This window comes from Labrus mixtus, chromosome 17 (assembly GCF_963584025.1).
Source record: "Labrus mixtus chromosome 17, fLabMix1.1, whole genome shotgun sequence".
NCBI lineage: Eukaryota > Metazoa > Chordata > Actinopteri > Labriformes > Labridae > Labrus > Labrus mixtus.
This window is the reverse complement of record NC_083628.1, coordinates 23,444,656-23,468,812: the sequence shown is the minus strand read 5'-3', so window position 1 is coordinate 23,468,812 and position 24,157 is coordinate 23,444,656. Positions and strand designations below refer to the sequence as shown.

The 24,157-nt window shown below is 40.3% G+C and overlaps 1 protein-coding gene across 4 annotated transcripts in view; it reads right to left on the bottom strand.

The window, feature by feature from the left end:
* Positions 1 to 23,250, bottom strand: part of lrrtm4l1 (leucine rich repeat transmembrane neuronal 4 like 1) — a 64,076-nt gene extending 40,826 nt beyond the window's left edge. For 2 of the 4 annotated variants that reach the window (XR_009676284.1, XR_009676285.1), the window contains exons 1-2: positions 22,670 to 23,250; positions 280 to 1,975 (exon numbers count right to left, since the gene is read on the bottom strand). Coding sequence is in view for 2 of the 4 variants with exons in the window: in XM_061061087.1 (XP_060917070.1) it covers positions 345 to 1,975; positions 22,670 to 22,673 (1,635 nt within the window). In the remaining 2 variants the exon portion in view is untranslated. The remainder of the gene's footprint in view (positions 1 to 279; positions 1,976 to 22,669) is intronic. The other 2 variants (XM_061061087.1, XM_061061088.1) reach the window with 1 other exon arrangement.
* Between the last annotated feature and the right edge of the window lie 907 nt (positions 23,251 to 24,157).

Genomic DNA, 24,157 nt, shown 5'->3' with positions numbered 1-24,157 from the left:
TGTGTGTCAGAACTGTCATTTCATCAAAACTCAGTAAGAACACACTATTCAGTATTGTGTCATTGTTACAAAGTGTTCCTCTGATCTTTAGTGGTGTATTTATTCCCCTCCATCAGAAAAGCTGTTTTCCATTTTCCACTTCAAGGTTTTTAAAGTAAAACCTGAATAATTGGAGACATCTAACATTTGAAGTCAAGCATGTTATGAACCAAGTGTCAAGGGAGCTTAACTGTGATTTAACAGTAGCTTTTTACAGGGCGTATTTGATAAAAGATTTACCTCTCTGCTGGGTCTTTGTGTTTTGATTTTGAGTTTTTATTTTAGGCTGATGCGATGGATCATACCTCACACTCCCTGGAGCCAGAAATTGTGCAAGTGCAGGAACCTGTGCCATTGCCAAGCACCTCCAATGCCTCTGGTGTGGCAGCAGGGTTGTAGCTCATGTAATACTCTTGGAGCTGGGTGCTCAGGTTCTGCTCTGGCTCTGGACTCTTTCTGCGATGCTTCCGTCCCACCATGGATCGCTGCTGCAGCAACCTTGTTGCACCTGGATAGCGCCGCCACATCACATAGACAATTGTCAAGATAAGGGACATGCTGAAGAAGAGTGCAACGCTGCCCACCACCACTTTGTGCAGAGTCATGTGCTCTATCTCTGGGGGTGCTATGTGAGTGGGTCTAGTGCGAGCAACTGAGTCTCTTGGATCTTTGCTCAAATGACCTGGAAAGGTAGGGTGAGGAATAGGTCGAGGTCTGTATGGAGGGAGAGGACCATAGTTGTGGGTTGGTGGTAATGGTGGAGAACCGCTAGTAGGGGCAAAGGTTGGTTCACCAGTGGCTTCAGAAATGAGCTCTGACATAGGAGATGGGGTTTCAGTCAGAACATAATCAGTTTCCTCACAAACACCATGGTCCCTTGTGGCGTCCATAATTTTTTCTCCCTGCAGAAACTTTGGGCTGCTGCATATCATGGTGGTGTCTTTAGTACCCCGAAAATGCCTCAACCATGCAACTAGAGGGCATATGCCAGTTCCACAATCCCACATGTTTCCAGCAAGGCTGATGGAGGTCAGTGAGATCCATGCTGACACCGCCTCCTGAGACACATTGGACAATTTGTTGGATTCCAGGTTGAGAACTTGAAGATTAGGCAAGCAGTGAAACACAGCTGGATCCAGGGCCTGGATTTCATTCCCGGACAAGTCGAGTTTTTGAAGTGTATACCACGTCCATGGGAGGCCCTGGTTGACCACCTTAATGCGGTTCCACTGCAGGTAGAGTGATCTCAGATTTGCTAACCGTGGAAACAGAAAAAAGTTGATTCGGGAGAACTGGTTGTGTTCCAGATGCAACTCCATCAGCTTCTGTAGTCCCAAAAAAGTAGTGCGGGTAAGAGCTTTGATCCGATTGTAGCCCAAATCTAAAAACTCCAAGCTTCTGCACTCCAAGAACGCTCGAATAGGGATGTTGGAGAGCCCATTTGAACGAAGATGAAGGTTTTGTAGTTTTCGTAAGCCATGGAATTGACCTGGCTGCAGGTTTTCCAATTTATTGTAGGACAAGTCCAGACTGCGGAGATTGGGGATTCCATGAAATGTTGAATTGTGCAGGGTTTTAATCCTGTTGGAGCTCAGTATTAGCTCTTTAAGCCTGCGGACTCCCTGGAACGCCCGGCTGTCAACTGTTGAAATCTGATTGTGGTCCAAGTATATCCAAAGAAGCTGGCCAAGGTGAGCAAACTGGTATGGTAGCAGGGAGTGAAGTTCATTGTAGCGCAGGGAGAGGCCTTGGCAGCCTATTGTGACATTTTCTGGGACATCTAAGAATCCAGCGGAATCACAATGGACAGTTTTCCCTTCACATCGGCAGCTATTTGGGCACGTGCGCTCAACAAAGCTGAACAATAAGGGAGCCCGCAGGAGGAGGAGGAGAGGAAAGAGGAGGTGTGTCAGTCGTCCATCACACAGCAATGGACCTGCAAGGGAATATAAGATAAAGAGAGACAGAGAGAAAGAAGTAAATAATTGATTTCATTCACCAAAGATCAACTCACATTATTCAGTATCCTTTTAAGAGAAAAGGGATTAACAACCTTTTGAACACATAAAAAATGTTAAAAGTCATTTCAAGATCTTTGTTACAAGAGCAGAAAGAGATGATTCATATGAAGACACAAACTGGACAGAATACTGTAGAAAGATCTTAACCCTTTCACTCATAGTTGTCACTACTGTGGACAGCTATGCAAATGCCATTCTCCAACAAATGCATATGGGTTTTGATGGAATGGTTTCACATAAGCTACTTCAGTGGACGTTAGGAAGTCATCCAATACACTTCCAGGCACTGGACCGCCATTGTAAGTGTACCGTCAATGTCTCCAAACCAAGATTGCCAAGAAGGTCAGAAAATCTGTGCAGCTCAAGAAATATCTTGCAAATCTTGCTATTCTATAAAAGACCCTTGCACGTGACAATTATTTTAACATCTAATATAAACTAAGGAGCATTATTGTTGCTAAATTCCCAAGAAATGATTTCAGGTTTGAAGGAAACTATCATTAAACATCTTTCCACTCAATTGGACATCATGCATTGCAATAATGTTATGATTGAGACTTTGCTGTTCTTGAATATATTTGATGTGGAGTGAAACGTTCTTTAACGATTCACATTATTAAACTGTATCTTGCAGGGTTCTATCTGTGTAGAGCTCAAGTCTGAATTCAATTTCATGCTCTCCAATAATACTGGTTCTCACATTGAATGTCTGCTTTTCTACTGTTCTGGTAGCCTCCAGGCAAAAGCCACAGAGTTAGTTTGCTCTTGTCAAGCATATTGTTTTCTGTACAAGACAGGAACATTTCAAAACTCAAAGACCGAAAACCTTCAAAATTCCAATTCAAGTAATCATATTGATTCTCTCCAAATGAGGGTAACTGAAAATGATTTGTAAAAAGAAAACACCAATTAGTAAGTATTCTAGCATGATGCCTTTTCTAGTGGACATTTAACTATGTATTTTGTTCAAAAGTACGTATTTTAAATTAAGAAACAAAAAAATGACTTCATGTCTTTAGAGGTAACAAATGACATTTTAAAAATCTTGCTCTGTTGTGTAAAAATTAATCCTTGAAAGGGTTATGGATAAAATCATGAATCTGTACTAATACTGACATATTAAAATACCCAATGTTATGTCACTAATAACATTGTTATAATGCCCCCCCACCTCCCTTCCTTCCACTCTGGTACCAGTACTGGTTATTCTAAAGAAGCTGTAGCAGGAATCACAACACAGACATTGCACACAATTCTTTGAAGCCATCCTTTGATCACTAGTAACAGTGCTGGTTTCAAACGTTCACCTATTAAAATTCAGAGCTAATTTTGCATTATGTATTTCTTGGAAAACATTCGACAAATCTGCTGAGGTTTCTATACCAAGAGAGTTACTTCTCCACTGCGAAGAAAAATGATACATCTCCCTTTTCTTAGCAGCAGGACCCAGCCTTGCCCTGTTATATAAAGATTTAACAATCCCTCATTTAAACATCTCTGATTATGATAAAAGGAAACGTGGGTTATTGCAGTGTTGAGAAATCCATCAATTGTCCTGCCCCTGGCCTTTGTGCAAGGAAATGTCTTTCCTTCCTCCCCTTAGCAGTTGCTACTGTCAATTATATTTACTGTAAATACCAGTGAATTAGCATTTTGATATAAACACTAAGAGCAGTGCATCTGGGACTTGTGCATGGTTAAATGTTACAGCACCAATGTCACTGTATGTCCATGTTAAATAAACAAACAAATAAAATATAAAAATAAATAAACAAATAGGTGCTAATGTCACGCTCTTATATTGTTAAGCCTTGACTATAGGAGAATCCAGGGGAAAACCGGTGGTAGCTTCTCCCTACAACATCTGCTCTTTTGAATGTATTTTTGAAAATTATGTAAAGGACATCAGGGACAATCTGAAGAGTTTTCAGTTGATCTAGCATTATTGACGAACTTTAAATTTGGAAAACAAACACAAGTCCAGTTTTCCCTTTGATCGGACATTTGTGACATGGAGAAAACCATGCTGCTGTCACAGTCACTATAGAGGGGTTTGGGCTATGGCCCCCAATGCAAGATGGCGGAGCCCAATCAGCTGTCAGATTTGTCTATAATCCTTGTCATTGAACCACTGACGCTTGTTGTTCACAATTTCCCAAAAAAAAATATTTAAACCTAATACTGTTTAAAAGTAATTTTCTTTGAAACAGGAACAACACATGTCAATCCAAATTTTGATCTGTCACATGCAATTGAACCTGTATCGATCAATTCTACGGCTGTAAATATCTTGACATCTGGATCGATAACCTTAACCTTCATAATTCATTCATTCATCAACTAAAATCCCCTCTTATGGGGCGCTGGTAGCCTAGTGGTTATGTTGCACGCCCTTTGTACAGAGGCTATAGTCCTCGTCGCAGCCGCCTTGGGCTGGAATCTGACATCAACCTTTTGATGCATCATGATTTCCCCAACTCTCTGCTCCCGGCAATTCCGGTCTCTCTTCAGCCGTCCTGTCCAAAAAAAAGGCAAAAATAGCCTAAAAAAATAGCTGCTATAAGCTAGGTTGAAGGTGCTCAGATCTACATTGTTTAAACTGATTTTAAGACTGGCCTCTTGATTGTCCAAGTCAGTCACCCCTTATAAGCACTTTCAAATCAGAGTTTACCTTTGGCCCTTTAAACCTTATTATCTTGTTTGACTTCCAATTTTTCATCCTGCTATACAGAGCCAAGACATTCAAAGATGTGTCACCGTTCTAATACATTCTGACTGCGCTAAATGTCAGGGGACAAATCCTTGACCCAGGGCTCCCATCTGCACTTACTCTGAGTAATGATCAGACTAAGGATGTTCATATCTCAACGCCGCTTTCAAATCTTCTACTACCTCCCTGCAGGCCCCTTTCGCGCTCATGTTCAGTTCAGCTGCTTTTCTGTGACCAGCTACAGATCTGACTTTTGACAATGAGGAGCTGGTCTACAAAGACATAGGGGGAGGGAGGATGTTCATTTTGTTTAGCTAGAGATGAAAGGAAGCATTGTCGAGATGTCTATTGCTGTAGTTGCAGAGGATTTTAATATGGTTTCTTAAAAGGGGTTTCACATTCTAATGGCCTAATGCTGCCACAGGTACGCCATTTGTAATTTGAGTGGTGGGAGAACCATCATTTGTTAAATTACCAAGGTTGTGAGTGTTTGTGTATGTGTGACTTTGTGTGTGTGATAGTTGTATACTGTGTAAAAGGGAGATAAATGAATTCGTTAAGTGGGGACTTTTAAGTTGAAAATACAACAAGAACAAAACAAGACTGAGAGAAACTGCCCAACGTTTGCTACTGGTTGTAAAAAAACTAATTTTCTGTATAGTTCAGTATTTATTTGACATTATTGGATGGTGGTTTGCAACCCCATCTCCTAAAACATTGGGACAGGATTGTGTTTACTACTCTGTTGCATCACTTTTTCCTTTTGGAAAGGAGAACACCAATTAATGTAATTCTGAAAGTGGAATGTTTTACCATTCTTGCTTTATGTAGGATTTCAACGATTCAACAGTTCAGTGTCTCCTTTGGGTAACAAGTCAGGACTTCAAGGAAAGCCAGTTTATCTCCTGGACTCCTTTACTACGGAGCCATGCTGTTGTAATACATCCAGAATGTGGTTTGGAATTCTCAATGTTCAGCATTAATGATGCCTTCAGAAATGTGCAGGTTACCCATGCCATGTTCACTAATGCACCCCCATACTATCAAGGATGCTGCTTTTGAACTGAGCGCTGATAACAAGCCGGATGGTCCCTCCTCTTTGGCCCAGAGAACAAGGTGCCCAGATTTTCCAAACAGAAAGTCAAATTTTGATTCAGCAGACAACCTCACCCCAGTCCATTTTAATTAATCTGGACCGACTGTTGAGAAGTCGGCTGTGTTCTGGATTGTATTTCTGTACTGTTTCCTCTTTGTATGGTGCAATCATAGCTAGTGTTTGTGAATGTACTGATGAACTGTGTTCAGACAATGGTTTTCAGAAAGGTTACTGAGTCCTTGCAGTGATGTCCACTGTGGCAATGTGTTTGTTTTCAATGCAGGGCCGTCTGAGATCACATGCCACTTGGTATTCTGCCTCGTCCCATGTATAAAGAGATTTCTTACAGTTCTTTGAATCTTTTGAAGTGATAGTATAGATGATATAATCTCCAAATTCTTTGCAACTTTATGTTAACCATTATTCTTCCATTGTTTTACTATTTTCCAGTGTAGTCTTTCATAGAGCAATGAACTCCTCCCTTGCTTTGGTTCAGAAAGACTCAGCCTTTCTGGGATTCTCTTTTTAGGCACCATGCTTTTCTGACTGGGGTGTCCCAACTGGGGGACTGATTTATGCAGCGGTGGCCTTAAGTGTTAGCTCCACACACGCGTACACAAGAATCTCATTTATATAACCTTTCTAATGCCACTAAACTAATCTTCTTTTATGTAACCCAAGAGTGGAAACATATATCTTCTTGGCCTTTAGAACCTTAAGAAATAGCATTTTGTCACAAAAAAAGACATCTTTTGTGAACGTCCAGCTTCTGACAAGGCAGATAACCAATAGTAGTTTAGGATTTTTGGAGTGGCACATGGGGTGGCCAATCAGATTTCAAGGGTGGCCAGCCTTCTAGACACACCCCTGCATGTTACTAACCTGTTGCAAGTCAAGCATATTAACTGAGATTAATCAGGTGGGTTACTTTTTTATATATAATGTTGTCAGCATCAAATTCAAATTGGACATTCTTTTCCAAAACAACAAAGTTTCTCAGCTTCAACATTATATATATATATATATATATATATATATATATATGATATTATATTTTGTCTTTGTACTATTTTCAAGCAAATATGGGGTTCCAATGATTTGGAAATCATCACATTTCATACAATGTCCCAATTTATTAGAAATAGGATTGTACTTTTCTGTTCTGTTTTTTTTACATAAATGTGTCTTTTTTAATTTACTCTACATCAACTTTTATTTTGTTATTTTAATTTTTTCAAAGGTTATTTGTGGGCTTTTTGGGGCTTTATTTGAGAGCTAGGACAGTGGAAAGAGACAGAAATCAGGGAGAGAGAGAGTGGGGAATGACGTGCGGAAAAGGAGCCTCAGGCCGGATTCGAACCCGGCCACTCGCTTGGAGGACTATAGCCTGTGTACATCGGGCGTGCGCACTAACCATCAAATCAAATTTAATTTGAATGCTTTAAATTGCTTTAATGCACTAGTTTGGTTTACAACTCTACATACATATTCATAAAGAAGAACACCTTTACCTATCTTTTTACAGCGTCCTGATAAGAGAAAATATATGGATGGATATAGGAAATCATATTGCTTCTTACTTCAGCATTAGTATTCATTTATGCTTGCTTGATATGATGGTATCAAACATTATGAAAATTTGACCTGATTGTGTGTGCAAGAGTTTTCACATGCATGTCTACTCCTACCCTTGGGGCCTGTAACTGACACCATGAATGTTAAAGCTCTTAACTGAAGACATGATTATCCCATTCTTTACCCAAACATCCTTAACCCAAATTTACTAAAAACAACAGCCGCAAGAGCAAGACTTTATCCACATTCAGTCACTAATAGATTGATAGAAGTAGAGACTTTTTTTCCTAACTGGTCATTAAATATCCTGAAGGTGAAGAGAAGTACAAGAACATACAGCCTACAGCGGGTGAATAGCAAGAATACACAAGCAGACATGCATCATATTGCTGGTAGAGTGTGCAAGTCAGTATACATAAGTTTTGGAAACACAAATTGCTTCCCAGAAGAGTTCGGAGGGACCAACAGACAGACAGAGAGACAGACCAGGGGAGACCATATTAAAGACAGAAGAGACCATGAATTGATGATGCAAATTTCCACATTTGCACACTGTTTGTATCGCTGTCACGTCCTCACGATGTTGTAAATGAACAGTAAATCAAGTGATGCATGAACCATTCTGTACGTTATCTTTACTGATGTGTATATGTAGCTTTAATATATAGGCACGCTCCGAGACTGATGTATTTTATGTACAGGAAATTGCTTGTCATTTATGTATGCTAACCTGCTGTCCCTGCATAGTCTGGCATGTCGTACACAGAGCACATTATTATGCATCATTATACCACTACTCGCTGAGTTCCAAACAGCACTGTGACAGTTTCATGCTAAAGTGGGTACCAAACATGCACTGTTACTCCACATCAGCTGCCTTAATCACATACCGCTGGTTTGTCACTATTCTCTTTCTCCATGGGTGGGCTTATTTTTAATTTTTTTATTTTGCTATCTAATTGTCATTGGGAAAAGAACAAAGCAATATCCTGACAATTATTTTGTAATTTTAAATTAATTTCATGTTTTTTCTTGCGTAGCAGTCTCTCCGTTGAAATGTATTCAATGCTGCAGTGAGTAGGAGGTGGAAAAACAACAACAAACAGCCAACACTAATGTCAAACTTGGCTTGGTGTTTTCAGCTGTATTTTTTTTTTATTTTATGCATAGATGAAAAATGTATGCAGTATTCATGTTGTATGTTCTTTGCCATGCAACATGACTTGCATAGCTGCATCCAAATCACAATCTTTGTACTACCCATGGCCCAGAAGAACCATTAGGATGGGACTACTTTACAAACATTCAAAGGCCAAATACCTCCACCTCTGCTGTACACAGGAGCGTGTCCAGAGTGCTGGCTAGGGGCAAGCCCCTCCCCCCTTGAAATCATATCGGCCACCCCTAGTGCATGCCACAACATCCTAAGCAATGATTTGCATTGTCAAAGATAGAGATACTGTTAAAATCATTTATTAGGGCTGTGTTGCATCAGACTGTAACATATATATTTTTTTTAATTGTACATTAAATTACAGATTATGCATTGCATTGCTTATCTTTTTCGTAAGAGAGGTGCATATAGGAAAGGAACGAGTCCATGACAATTTGCAAGCAAACTCCTGCACATTGTCTAACCTAATTAACTTACTAGTTAATATAAATGTATTTTTGCAAATAAGAGTGCAGGAGTGTGCATATAACTTTAAACTGTGACATTGCACACACATGTTCCTGTTGAGTCTGTAGAGAATCAAGATAACAAAATCAATCTTTTGCCACTCTCTTCTGTTACTTAAAACTAGGTATGATTAGTGGAGAGAGAAATGGGTTCATAGAATGAATTCTAATCATATAAGCTAATATAAAGGCTAATTCAGTCTATTTGGTTAACAAAGAAATTGTTCTAAACTTGTAGAAAAAACTTGTTATAACGAGTATCTGAGAATGTGTGGAGACACTGGCTATGTGAAAATATGTGCTATAAATAAATCCCTCGAGTCCTCCAAGCAATAAATGCACCGCCACTTCCATCACTAGGTACTCAGTGAACTGGCCGAGCATCCATGGCTCTGTGCACAGTCATCAGTTCCCTAAATGATAATCCCGCTGGAGCATTTTGAAGCGTCTGTTGTGAAACCCCTAAGAGAGATCTCCCTATGTCGTATCGCTAAACCCTAAATTTGGGATCTTGCATGCTTGGAAGCATAAAAATAAAATGAATAAAGGATTTGCATGTATTTTTAAATAGTAGTACACTCCTGTTTTCAATAGCTACTGGCTTAATGACGCCTTAGCATGTCATCATCTTCAATTAGCACACATTGCTTTAGCATACATTTCTGCATTGAAAGTGAAAAGAACCCACTGGTCATTCGGCAGTAAGTACTCATGTGAGGCATTACATAGCAGAATGAAAGTAAGAGTTTATAAGCTCTCATTATAGGGAAAATGATCCTTCAGGCTCGACTCTTTATTCAAGTATCATCTGTATTGGCCATGAGGTTATTGTGGCCCTATGATTGAACTCTTCACCTCTGTTGTAGATAATTTAAGTATAGACACGTGCAAAAACAATTATTATACGGGGAAAGGCTGGATGAGGCACTTAAAGATTTTCACATGTACATATTTTCTACATAAATCATTTCCAATGCTTGATTCTGAGTCCGACACAGCCTGAAACAGTCATTATCATCTTACCGCCTTACTGCATAGGGATCTACAATAACTGCAGCTCGCAGAACATTTACATGTGAGGCTGTTGACAGATCCACTAAGCATGCTTTCATGCAATAGATGCAAATGAAGACCTGCAAGTTGCAAATTGCATGATTAGAATGACAATACCAGTATTTACACTGTGCAGTTTTTATCCCTTAATACTGCTACTCGTGGATGGATTTGGCTAATTTGTCTTCATGTTGACCAAAAATATGTCCCTTTCTTTTATATTTTGTAAACATTTTTATTACTGTATGTAAAGCTGACCTCTTGATTAGCCAGCTTTGGTCTTTGCTTCCTCCTGAGCCCATGAAGGCTCAGGTAAAAAAAAAAAAATGAGTTTGAAAATTTGTTCCCGCGGTTTACAAATCCACAGCTTCCTAAACTGTGTGCAGGGATTTGTAAACTGTGCGCACAATTCACAAATCCGTGCACACAGTTTACAAATCAAAGCACATGGATAATTAACCGTGTGCATGGACTTTTAAACTGTGGGAATGGATTTACAAACAGCCTTTTATTTTTATACTAACCTGAGCCTTGTGGGGTCTCTTAGCCCCCGACATGATTTTTGGGGAGGGAAAATAAAGTCTACAGGACTATAGTGTCATTACATTCCAGATTCAGTAACCATGACAAAAAGAGGGAAACACATATAGTTGTACTAAAAAGCAAAATAAATAATTTTAATTAACAGGCAGCAGGAGCAGCAGATTACATTTGCTAAATGTAGAAAATAGTCCATCTGTAGTGGTGCTAGTAAGTGGATGTGTGAAAGTTAAGTGTAGTGTTTGTATAGTTTAAGATAAAGAGGAGTGCAAAGCCAAAAAAAAACATGCAGTGAAATGGGAAGAGCCAGTAATGCAGTGAGATTGTGGGAGATTGGTGAAGGCTGATTTTTATATACATTCTGGAGAGACTGGCCAGTTTCACCTGGACGTACTGACACAATCTCTGCCTACAGTATCTGCTGGGAGACACAAAACATAAGAAACAGCCCAGGGCAAAGGTGCAAACCTGCAGGCTGCTGCAAAGCCAGAGGGCCTTCAAATAAGTGCTGATAAAACATTTGTTTGTTCAGCAAAAGTTCAACCCCTACACTGTGGAGAGCTGCATCAGTTTTGCAGAAACATTGTCTTTTGGGATGGCAATTTTTGCTTTCATCCCTCGAGTAGTCCTTTCCATTAGATTTAGCTGGTTGTCCATCATTTTAATAACAGTCCTCTTGATAATCTGCTGCATCTCCATTGTATTTTGCTCTATGATTTTTCTCAGTAAACTATTCAACCGCATTGAAAGTAATCCTGACAAGCTGTCCTTAATAAAGTCACTGCTTGATTCCACAGCACACACGTGCACTGCGTGCCGTCCGAGACGCACCCTCGGGAGGTGATTGCGCCCACTCTAGTAAGGGCATCTTACAAGCTTCCCAGAAGTGCCACTCCACACTGTAAATGTGCACCAAGTTTATTTTACCCCGCCCAAATCCAGCACAACTCAAGCTGAACAGAGCAGATCGACCCAGGCAGGAAGTCAAACATGGGTACGCATAGATCATCTGGTCAATTTCAATATAAATACCATGAACAGACTCCCTCGACCTAAGAAGGACAAAGTAACTTGATGTTTGTTTGATATCAGCTATTCCCATGATTCCCATATCATTTAGTTGTTCTGCTATGATCCAGCTGCAATACGCTTCAGAGAAAGTTCTAGTGGGTGAGGCTCATGCAGTCGGACAGATCAAAAACCTGGCAACAAAGAACCAGAGACTGTATAAAATATGGAAGTAGTATCAGTGATGTCACCCACTGAAGCCAACTTTTAGTGCCGAACGATAAAATATTGAAAATGCTGTCTCAACCTCCCTTTAGGTCAACCTAGAAAACAGGCAAAGACAGGGAGCAGAGGCAGGTCTTGAACCTCCTGGCATACACCCAGCTGATAAATACATGAACTATTCAGACCAAATTCTTCTTATGAACCAGCCTGTAAACATGTTTATTTATGTTGTCAAAATGGGGATTTTTTAAAAAGGGGATTGTGTCACATCCGAGGCTTTTGCAGCAATCCAAAAGGACACTCAAGGAACTGCAGCATTGGCTTCATTTGTCAACACGAGAGGCTGCCGCTTGCACAGAACCCGATGAACACAGGTGCAGTGTAAACAAGAGTCAGGGTATGCACTTTGAGGTTGGTACTTTCTGTGTTGACAATCAGATTGACTTGAGTGCAATTCTCAAATTCATCTGGTTTATTTTGGAAGTCTTCCTATCCTTGACTCTTGCCCCAGTTCTTCTTGTTACGCACAGGTCCTTCCACCATCAAACCCATCTATGGAAAATGAAGTCGAACCCTCCCTTTGTGATTTAATATGTAAGGTTTGCCGTGTTTTGGATTGAAAGAACACCTAATGATAGACCTACCATACTAATGCAAAAGGGGATGCAGAGGTATAAGAGGCCACTCAGCAGTGCAACATGTTCTTTTATATTGAACACAATCATACAAAGATACTGAGCATAAATGGACAACCACTCCAACATCCACTGCTAGCTCTTAACAATGTACATTATTATTAGAGAACTAAAGGGTTACCACTATACAATAAAGTAAAGAGGCTGTATGTCAACAGTTTGAAAAAGGATAGTCATAAATGAAAGTAAATCACTTTAACATAAACTGAGAACCTTAATAAAATACAAATCCTGCAGCCACGCTTCAGGCAGCTATTTCTATCCCTCTTGGAAGAGATTTGATCTTGTTGAAAGCGACACACATCTGTTTACCTAGCTCTCGCTTCTTAGTAGAGCATGACCAATCTGAGCCAGAGGCTTTTTAAGATATTATCTCTCTCCCAGAGATGTTACATCTTGGAGATTTGAACATGTTGTACAGCAATAAAGTGCACACAGTTACTGTTGTTATTATCACCAAGGTTAATCTTTTCCAAACTACTTTCAAGTCCTAAGCCTGTTTTTTCCACTTATTTTTAACAATGCACAGCAGTGGATTCTCTGGAAGGCTGATATATTTTTATACTCATACATAGATTTATTTCCATCATTTGCCTTCTATGGATTGAGCCTGCAGTGTATCTTTTTTTTTTTTGTAGAATATCACTTGATGGTTAAAAGTTGTACTGCCAAGTTTGAAGAACTATATCCCAGACTACTCCTTGGTTAAGAAGGAGGCAAGATTATTGGTTTCCTAATTTAACATGAACTTTGACCTTTAAACAATTTTTTGCAATGATTGAAAATAATTTAAATTCTAAGTAAGTAAGTTAAATTCTTACTCTTTAAACCTACAGTTTCTGCTTCAGTTAGTTAGCAACGTCTAACAGAGGTACAAGGATAGTTAAATGTGTTTCAATTGCACAAACAAGCAAACAAAAACACCTTTCTCTTCTTTTTATTGTGTGCAACAAATAATGCTTAAACACAATCAACACCAGCTTAAGATGCAACTGCAGCCAGTAAACATGAATTAAATAACAAGATCTGTGCTGCAGTGTCCCTCTGGGCTCAACTACTCACAGACTGGGGAGCAGGTTGCTGAAGTTGTCCTCTAATGTTCACACTAAATGTCAAACCAAATGGACTTGTGGATGCACAAACGAGCAAAAGTGAAATGATTACATCATTTCCTAAAATACATCTTTTCCCTCTATTACCTCACCTACAGTCATGTTCCAAAGGCTACCTTCCTGAAATCCCATAAAAGTGAGAGTGCACCCCCACCCCACCCCACCCCTTCCTGAAGACAGAGTGGATTCTGGCAGACCCAACAGAGTCGGCTGTCGTCTTCCTTGGCCGTGCGACAAGTTGATATTTCATTTGAATGCACGGTGCTCTGAGCACTGATGCAAAGGCTATTACCCAGAGTGCCCAAGTGGGTTGGCCAACAGTGTTTAAGGCTGAACGCTGGGGCACTTCAAAGAAATGAAAAGTGCGCTCGAAAACAAAATATATCTACTATTTCTTATTAAATGGTCTTCTGTAGCACAGGTGGTGCACATTAAAAAGGAAGGGGGTTCCTTTGCAGAAGCGTTTCAAGGTTACATACTTCATAGGCCCAATGTAAAATCAAATTTTGAGTAAAGATGCTTTCATGTTTTTTAACCCTTAAGAGTCTCTTACTGTACCTTTATCTTTTCCACCTTTACAAAGTAAGTGCATGTTGCATTCTCAGGAAAAAAGGAGGTTGTAGTATTTATAGTCAGCTGATGTTTTCTCATTAAGCTTCTGTCAGGAACAATCACCATGTCCTACAATATGTCACTCATTGACGACTTTGTCTTGTTTGTGCATTAGATGTGTTTTGTCATGAAAATGTCCCAGTTCTTTATCTTAAACAGTGAAACATATTCACACTCCTTTTGGTGGAAATGGTAAAAAAAAAAAAAAAAAAAAAAAAAAAAAAAAGCTGATGAACAAGTTCATCACCTCTTCTGACAAAGCCAGGGGAAAAAAACATGAAAAAAAACTGCGCTGAAAAGGTCAGTGTTGTCGCTCAGGGTCTCATTTGCTTGTGTGGATCATATAAAGGCATCAGTATTAATTTCACTCTGTTCATCCCGCTAAAAAAAATAATCACATGGGGTTTTGAGGGCCTCAGATACTGACTTGTTATTTCCTCCATTCCCAACGCCGGCCTCCCCCCCCCCCCTCCCACTGTCTTCCTCTCTGACACTGTGAGCCAAAGGGTTTTAAAGTGTGTGATGTGTGATCGAGCTTAGGCAAGCAAAATTCTAGGGTACTACCGCATGTGTGATATATTACATTATTGAGTGTGTTCGCTCAGATTTAAGGCACATAAAATTAAAAATACTTTCCGGGCACAGAAGTACGTGACACATTTCCAGTCACGGAGCCCATCATGCGACAGTGATTAATTGAACGCATTGGCGTTACAATATTGAAATGAAGTACCTTTTACACACTTAAAACCCATTATTTTAGGCCCATTAATTTGAAAATGGGAGTCAGCTGTAATTTTGACGCACAGGAAAAGCATGAAGCAGTATAAAAGCAGAGATTTACGATAAAAGCTTATTTTACTACTTCTGGAGCTGCACACACATGCATAGATAGGAGGAGCAGCCAGTCTGAACTACACACTAAAGCAAAACAGGAAAAAAAAGATATATGGAAAATTAGAGCGTGGCGGGTTTATAGGACACCAGTAATGGCAAAATACTGCTTAAATGGGGCGGTAGTAATCCATTCAACATATAAATGAAACGAACAGTCAGTTTTGTTAGCTCAGTTATTCTGTCTGGATTTGTGAGGGATGTAGTTTCTGGGGTCTAGTGAGTCCATGACCTCCTCAAGCGTAACAGTGAGAAAGGGGAATGACAGACAGATTACTCTGCTTTCCATGCTGGGCCCCTTTTATCGGAAAAAAGAGAATGGCATAAGGTATTACCTCTTAACCTCAGGCCATGATTAGTTGTATTGATTCGCTAACTCTAATAATTTACGTTCCAGATCAATGGGATTAGCAACATAGGGTTTATAGAATTCTTATTTATCCTCAAGAGAAACTGCCTGGGACATACATTAGCTTCTCACTGTAAGTGCAGTGCAGCCGTGCTGGACACCATGTCTATTGATTGACGTGTTGATCATTCACTGTTTGCCATGTCAGAGGTGAATTCTCACTGCTGATTGGCTGGAAGGTGTGGGTAAACTTTCAATAATCAGACGCCATTTTTGTAGTAGTTTTGTAGTCTGTAGTTCTATATAAATATGCAAATATAAAGTATACTTTAGATACCGTTTGATTTAGCTAAGTGCTTAAAGCAAGCCCAGTTTGAATAAGAGTAAAACAAAAAGAGAAATGTCTCTGTAGTGATTAAAATGCTAATTTGATTGTAATTTCTTGATAATAGTGCTCCGTAACTAAATAAACGTTAAGAGGAAAGACAGAGTTATTTTCATTAGATATAATTGCCACAGTAAAGCTAGCAGCATGCAGGTGGAAGACAGCTGCAGTGAACCAGTAATCAGACTCTTCTAAAAATATGATTTAAAATGTTTTGGGCCAATTTGCAAGTTTTTTGTGTGAAAGAGCAAGATCTTAAAAAAGCAAGTGTGTGACAGAGAGCGCGAGCGTGATCAAGGAGTTGTTTATCACAAACATGTATTATTTCTATAGTTGATTGAATGTGAAACAAATTGTTTTGACATTACAAACGGTAACAAAAACAGGTGGAAATGCAATCACAATCACTTGTTTCACAGCAATCAGTACCTGTTACAGCCTTTTTTGGTCGAGACCACTTAGTTGAAATGTCAAGGGTGTTAAATATAATTTGCAAGGATGGAGACCTTTCATAAAAGGCTAATTGGTTATTGTGCATGTCGCCTTTTTCACAGTGTTAGGGTTTGATGTTTCCTCTGTAGCCGCTCGCTGTAAAAAAATTTTTAAAAAAAGGCACCGTAATGAGAAGTGTTGGATGGAAGGTCAGATAGAAAAATTACTTTTTAGAGGAGCCTGAGCCAAACCTTTCCGGTCTGGTGCTTCCAGCTTGCTCTCAGCTGTAGTGCTGTCTGATAATTCAGTCACTTTGAGCTTTATGAGTATGCTGTTTGTGGAGCTTGCCTTTTTTTAATTCAGTGAAAGGTAGAAATACGGCAGTGGTGGGAAATAAAAAAAACATTCAATGAAATAATGTAGATATAAAAAACAACATGCTTCAATGTATAAGGCATGTATTTTAGTTCTTTCAAGTGCAGGTAGCTCTTTGATAAGATGACATAGAGGTTAGATCAGGACTTAGAATTTAATTCTATTTCATGTTTATTTGTATATAGGGACAAGTATGGAGCAAGTAAACAGCTGCCACACACTACAGCATGTATAGCCTAAGTTAATTTGCAATGCCGGCCCCTTGATTAGGCCTTTAAATTACATCAAACTCAACAATAAATACATATAAAACAGAACCAAACAAGCACAACAGACAGAACAGGTTACACACTGTTGTACAAGAAAACAGGAAGAGCACGATCATACATGACTACAAGACTGAGTCCTCTTTAAGAACTGTTTCATCCATCCATTATCTTTACCGCTTTTTCCCGTTTGGGGTCGCGGGGGTGCTTGAGCTGATCCCATCTGTCTTTGACCGGTCGTCAGTCAATCACAGGGTTGTAGTGACAGACAACCAGCCACACTCACATTCAACACCTACGGGCAATTTAGAGTCACCAATGGACCTAATGAGCATGTCTTTGGACTGTGGGAGGACGCCGGAGTACCCGGTGAGAACCCACACATGCAAACTCCACACAGAGAGGCTCCTGTTCGGCGGGGATTTGAACCAGAAACCGCCTCGCTGTGAGGCAACACCACCATGCAGCCCAGAACTGTTTCAGTTTCACTTTAAAATGACTCACGTCCGGCTCCAGTTTGAGCTCTGCAGGAAAAGCATTCCACATGTTGATCCCCTGAACAGAAAGGGCTGTTTTTTCCCAAGCGATGATTTACAAAATGTCACCTTGCAGTCTCCATTAGATGCTCCACTCGTTACAGAGCCTATTAATAATAATAAGTGGAACCACAAGGTCACGAGAACCTGAGGAGCCTCACTTGTCTAAATGTGTTAAATAACTTACAACAGCATGACATTAAGTGTGATATTGCTTTTGTGCAACAATATTAAAATTACATTTGCTACTTCTTATCAAGCCTAAGAATTAAATGATTCATTCAAATGCTTTTTTAAGAAAACACTTTAATATTTGGTGCATTACTTAAAAGTAATTATTGAGCACCTGAAGAGAAGTGATACAAGTAGTTATAAAGAAGCAGTACTGTTGCACTCTTTAACAGCACCAATGGAATACCTCTTGTCCAATCAAATCACTCATTATGAAATTACTGTTGTATAATGTATTGTACAATCTGCCACATTCCAGCTGTGAATAGTAGCACCCAAACATTCTGGTATATCACTGAAAGTCTTCAATGTTGATCGTCACAGTGCTTAACATCCAGACCCAGCATGTCAAAAAGTGACAGCTGAAACTCTTTACAGACCAAATGTATCTCACTTATACTGAACTCCACAGACGCTGGCCTTCCTGTGGACCCTGACGCACTTACACACAAACACACACACACACACAATTTGTTCGTTTAGAAATCTGTGCAGGGAGGCAGAGCGCTGCATTGATCGATATGAGTGTAGATGTCAAAAGAGCAGCACAAACTGAGAGGTTAGGGCCTCACAGTGAGACAAGCCTGCTGTAAAGGCTGAGAAGCAGACATCATGGATTATGAGCGTGCGTGCGTGCGTGTGTACGTGTGTGTGTGTTGTGTTGGTATGTGTTGCATGCTGGTAGTCATTGAAGGACTTCTAAGCAAATCCATTTAAAAGTGTGAAAAGCAACATTTTTAATCAGAATTCAGCCCTTTATGCCAGTAATTAGTCGACCCCATTGTGCTTCAATGTCATTTTTTTTAAATCAGCTCTATTTGATCAGACTATTTATTAAACCCAGAAAAACATTTACAAAGAATGTTTGTCAAAAAATGTATTCAACATCAAATTGGCCTTTGCATTGCTGCTTAGTGAGGAGCTAATCGAATTGGCATGAGGGAAAACATTCAGTCAAAAAATTGTTACCAAAAGTGTTACTGACAAAGTATTCTATTGCATAAAAACATGTTACATATCTACAGATTAATTCTTAACCAAAATCTATCTACATTAAGGGGCGCAGATGGCCTGACGGTTAAGTCGCCTCCCATTAAAGAGGCTATAGTCCTCCAAGCTTGGCGGCCCAGGTTCAAGTCCTGCCTGGCATTCCCCTCTCTCTCTCTCTCCCCTGTTTGCTACTCTATCCACTGTCCCATCAAAAAAAGAGTCCAAAAATCTATCTACATTATAATAGTTGCATACCATGTTCTAGCCCGTTTTAGTGCTTATTGGTCTCTGTTTCAGATTTCAGTGTACCTTGTATAGAACTTCACCTTCAAGTGTTGAGAGAAAAGGATATTTATATCCATGTCCCTTCAAGGCCTCCTTACTTCACTCAAAAGGCTCATGAAAAAAGCAAACTATGGCTGTTCGTATAAAAAGGGTTGGAAGATCTTGTTTCATTGTGTTATTATGAGCAATAGGCTGCTACACTAGTTAAGGATATAAACCACAAAACATTTGGGCTTTGTATTTTATATCCAAGCTCTGTCTCTGGTTAGAAGTGAGTATGTGAGTGAGTTATGTGCTGGATGTGATGCCAGTTTGTGGGGTTTGCTTTCAGCCATTGTCAACCCACTGTGCAGCTTCTAAGTGTCAAAGTGAATCAATAAGGAAAGATCTGAACTTTAACTGTGACTGCTTATCATTTAGTCATGACAATGTTCAAACAAATGAGACCTGACTCACACATGTAGATGGCAGATCACATTTTTGTCATTTAGATTAGAGAAAACGTTAACATAATCAGTTGTCAGCCAAACGTAGGCTGCAGTGTGCTTCATTGCCATAAAAAATAGATAATACAATATCATGTCCTTCCTGTTGCAGTATTTTTTTTGGTGTGCAAGCTCAGCTCCCAGTGTTTACTGCCAGACTTTGTTCTCAGTTTTGTGTCTCTGCCCATATTTCACTGCACGACGAGTTCAGTGTGCAGGACTCATTGTTTGAGCCTTTCAGAATTTCAAGGAAGAAAAAAAAAAAAAAAACGTGAAACAGAAGGAAAGGACAAACTTGGAAGAAGTGTCACTATAGAAGATAACCCAGAACTCTGCACACCCCAAAAAAGAAAAATGTGACAAATGAAATGAAGGACCGCAAGGTATAGAGTGAGGGAGTGCGATGTGATGTTCTGTGTTGTGACGGTTTGGTGGCGTGTGTGTGGGTAGTGGTGAAATGAATATGTTAAAACTGTTGAAAAAAAGTGCCTGATGGGGACTTTCAGTCAGGCTCAGAATCAGGAAACACGCCTCAACCTGACAGCAAATCTAATTGATTGCATCAGCGTTTAAAGGGAAGCTATACAGCTGCAGCCATTGAGAATGTTCAAGGTCTTTTGCTTTTCTTTTGTTTCAGTACCTGACAACATTTTTCATTATCATACACACTGCAGCATGGCTCTGGAAGAGAGTCAGTTTAAAAAACATCCAGTGTTCAACCAAATCTTATGTGCCTTAAATATGCAGGAGAGAGGAACCCATCTTTTAGTTGAATGTACTTTTTTAAATCTAATTAAAACTTGGCAGTTTGACTACGGTGATTAATTTAAAAAGTTGAGAGATTTTCTCCAAATCCATTGTCTTAGACTGCATATTGGTCTCACAGCTGTAAGGAAAAGTTGGAGCTTTTTCTGCCAGTGGTGAGTATCATTGGATCCTCTAATTATCAGCACAGTTATAAGCTTTAAGAAGTGTGTCCACAGGTTACTCTTTGGAAAAAGAACATATTCAGCTTGGGTTTTTGCAGGAACGAGCTCCACGGACCAATTACTGTCTGTGGCTGCTCTGAGAAACTGATGGATTATTGAATAAATTGAAGGTTATTTGAGCGTAATTGTCCTGTTGCTCTTGCCTAAGCAGTTCTACTACAGCAGACGAGCGAGTTCAGTCAGAGACCATGGGGCTGGTGTAATGTTCACAAGGACTCCTGCATTACATTACCCGGCTCTTTATGTTTTGTCAGCTCATTATTTGGCAGAGCTTCTTTTTTTTAACAGTTTTGTTGTTGGTGAAAGACGGGCTTTTCAGAAGTTCTGCAGCTTCAAACACTGATTAAAGTTGTTGTTGACCACAAAAGGAAAAAAATGTTTCCTCCTTCCTGTAAGGCATTCAAAATGATCATTGGGAATAACTTGAAACCACTTTTTTAAGTTGTTGTTGTTGGCCTCAAGTCAATTTTGAGATACAAAAGCAGCTTACATTTGTTGTTCTTTCATAGACAAAAAAACACAAATAGTTTAATAATGGGAAAGGGATTTTTGACTGTTCTATACATTTTTAAGTAGAATAATGATTCATCGATCCTGCTGCAACTCCTCACAGCCCTCAAGCATGACAAAAACAGATTCAGCCCTGTGAAGATGTTTGGACACCAAAATGATTTTGATGTTTAGCCTTGTTGTCATTTTCAAGTAGAAAACTTCAGCCTCGAAGGGATTATCATTTTATCCACATTTCATCTGAACATGTGTCATTATGAGGAAGACAAGGCATTGTAGGAATGCATATGCTGAGAGAGCTGAAGTAGAAAAAGAGGATAAACAAATGCAAGCACTTATTTTGGCTCATAATTGTGATGACACAATTAAAACTGTAGCAGTATGTGCTCATTAGTTGCACTAAGCTGCTCATTATTTGGGAAATGCCTCATTTTTTGCACAGATGTGAGCCACATGCATCCCTGCAGCCTGACAGCTTTTCTGAATATTAAGGAATAAACAAATGTTACAAAACGGTCTAACTACGACCTAATTGCCTCCCTCTGCACCTAATATCAAACATGCCCTGCTTCTGTGTGTGCACGCCTGCATGGCTGCACCTGCCTGCATATGAATAATGATCCTTCAGTGAGATAATTCAACAGCAAAAGTTGCACTCAAGGAAGGGCTTGAAACATCGTGAGACTGCTTGAAAGTCCACATCGTTTCATCGCAAATTCCGTGACAATCCTGAACACCCACAGCTCCTTTGACGGCCCCCCCAAAACAACACGAGGAAGAAAAAAAAATGAACGCAAAGCCCCTCGCTGGAACAGTGGAGAGAGAAGTGTGGGTTTGTGAGGTTTTGGAGCACCCACAGTCAGTAAAATGGAGGAGGTGATAGGCAGTGTGGGATGAGATTGTAGGTGCCCAGAGCTGTCAGGAGAAGAGAGGAGGTAGAAGAAATAGGACGGAGTCAAAACATGTCAGAGCTGTGATTTGGAGTACCGGAGGAATCTGAGTGGGGTGGTGGGGGTGGGGGGACACATCTCTGAGATACATTTCACCAAATTTTGTCAATGTAAAGTCAGAGCTGTGATATTTTAAATCAACTTGTCATTTCAGCTTCTGTATCAAGGACATCACGTTTGCTCGTTTTAAGCTTAAACTCATTGTGCTCAGAATCACACGTCGACTGATGCAGATTTTGGGATTTTACATTTTCACATATCTGAGAGTATTTTACCCCCCCACCCCCACCCCCCTCATATTCAGAAGCACGCGCACTCCCGCCTGCAGTTTGTTTTTTTAATTCATGCCGAGAGAAGAATCCCCTTTTAGTGATGAGGTCAGTCTTTAAATCAGAAAGCCGCAGAGAATATGTGCAGAAAATACACAAAAGGCACAGCTCTCACACTAGAGATTTGGAGAAATGTTCTTATTATCCACAAACTCACAGATGCGCCAAGGAGGAGAAACACAACCCATGCTGTCTTTCTAAGGAGCACAAGTGCGCTCAACTAATAATAGTGCAGACTCCGGGGCTCTTACTCTGGCGGTAATCGTTTCAGTAAGTGACAGTCCTCTGATTACTTACCCATGATGTCTCATCGGAGCGTTTCCTCCGTCCTCCGTGGCGCAATCCGCCGCACAGATCACGACTTCCTTCGTGCTTTTTTCCTTGACAATACCTACGGTGCCCCCGGAGCTCTGTGCGCCTCTCACGCTGGGGTTGACTCACCTGCCTTCATTCTAAAAAAACTGTCTCTTTATTATAAAAAGCTTTCAAAGTTTGCGCCCATGCTCCCTTGCGCAGCGCAACTTTCCCGATCTGTCACAAATAAACGTTCCATCAAGCCCGGAATTGGAAGTCAAACGCCTGGATTTACAGGGTCTTCTTATCCGACAGGACCATGGTCTTGGAATAGGTTCACGAAACAATAGACGAAAGATTGACACGTCACACGTTGCGAAAGTTAAAAAAGGCGGAAAGGCGCTGGATTGTGCCGCGGGGGGGTCGGTGGAGAGATCGGTTCAGTGACCGGAGGCGGCAGGTGTCCTCTGCGCAAACATCCAGCGGAGCGGAGGAGACGCCAGGCAGCGATCACAGGCAGAGAGGCTCGGGCACTGTCAGGGTCTCTCCTGTGCAGTGCATCGGCGAGCAGGTCCGCGAGTGCGCGCTCGGCTGTGTGGGGGACGCGTGCGCTCGTGTGCAGACGCGCGCGTGTGGGAGCAAAAAAAAAAAAAAAAAGAGAGAGAGAGAGAGAGAGAGGGACGGAGTCAGAGAGAAGGCATTCAATGCAGTGTTTAACAGCTGCAGGCTGATTTGGTCAAATGTGATTGTGCTTTTGCTTTCTTATTGTTCTGCGTGATCCATCTTCATCATCAACAACCCAAACAGACACACGCGGGAGCTGTCCTCTCCTTCTCCATGCTCCCTCTTCTTTAAGTCCATTATGCAGGTGTTGTGGAGGATATGCTGACGGCTATATGTGGTCATCGTTATAGCATGAGTGGGAAGCCTGCTTTATCCCACCTCCTGTTGCATAATTATTGCGGCTGTGCTAAATGCAGTTTATTCTGTTAGAGACGGGATAAGGATGGAGAGGCTTTCCAAGAAATGTTTAGAACTGGTCGTGTAGTATTTTAATCTCTTTCTCTCATAAGGGAACATGTCATTGTTCAAACCAGAGGGGGATAAGTTGAATGAGGCCTGGGTATCTATGTTTAATGTTTTCATTTAACCTGTCCTTGAGCTTTTCCTTATTCAAAATAATCTTCATGCAATTACTTTTCTTTCTCATTTTGGCCTCAGTTAAATCCACAGTCCAACACTTCAGATTATTTCCTAACAGGGGTGTTTCCAGGAGTTGAACATTTTGGGGCTGACCCCCAACCACTTCTGTTACAAATGTGGTCGTAATATGTATTGTTTTTTTTTTCTTGGATGTGTTGGTTGTGTATGTGCTGTCTGCTTGTAAAGTAAATAGGTGAGAGGTCTTCCCCACTAATAAAAGCAGGACGATGATGACCCCATCTTCCTCATTTTCCAATTGGCCTCGCCATGTGTCCTTTTTGATCTTAG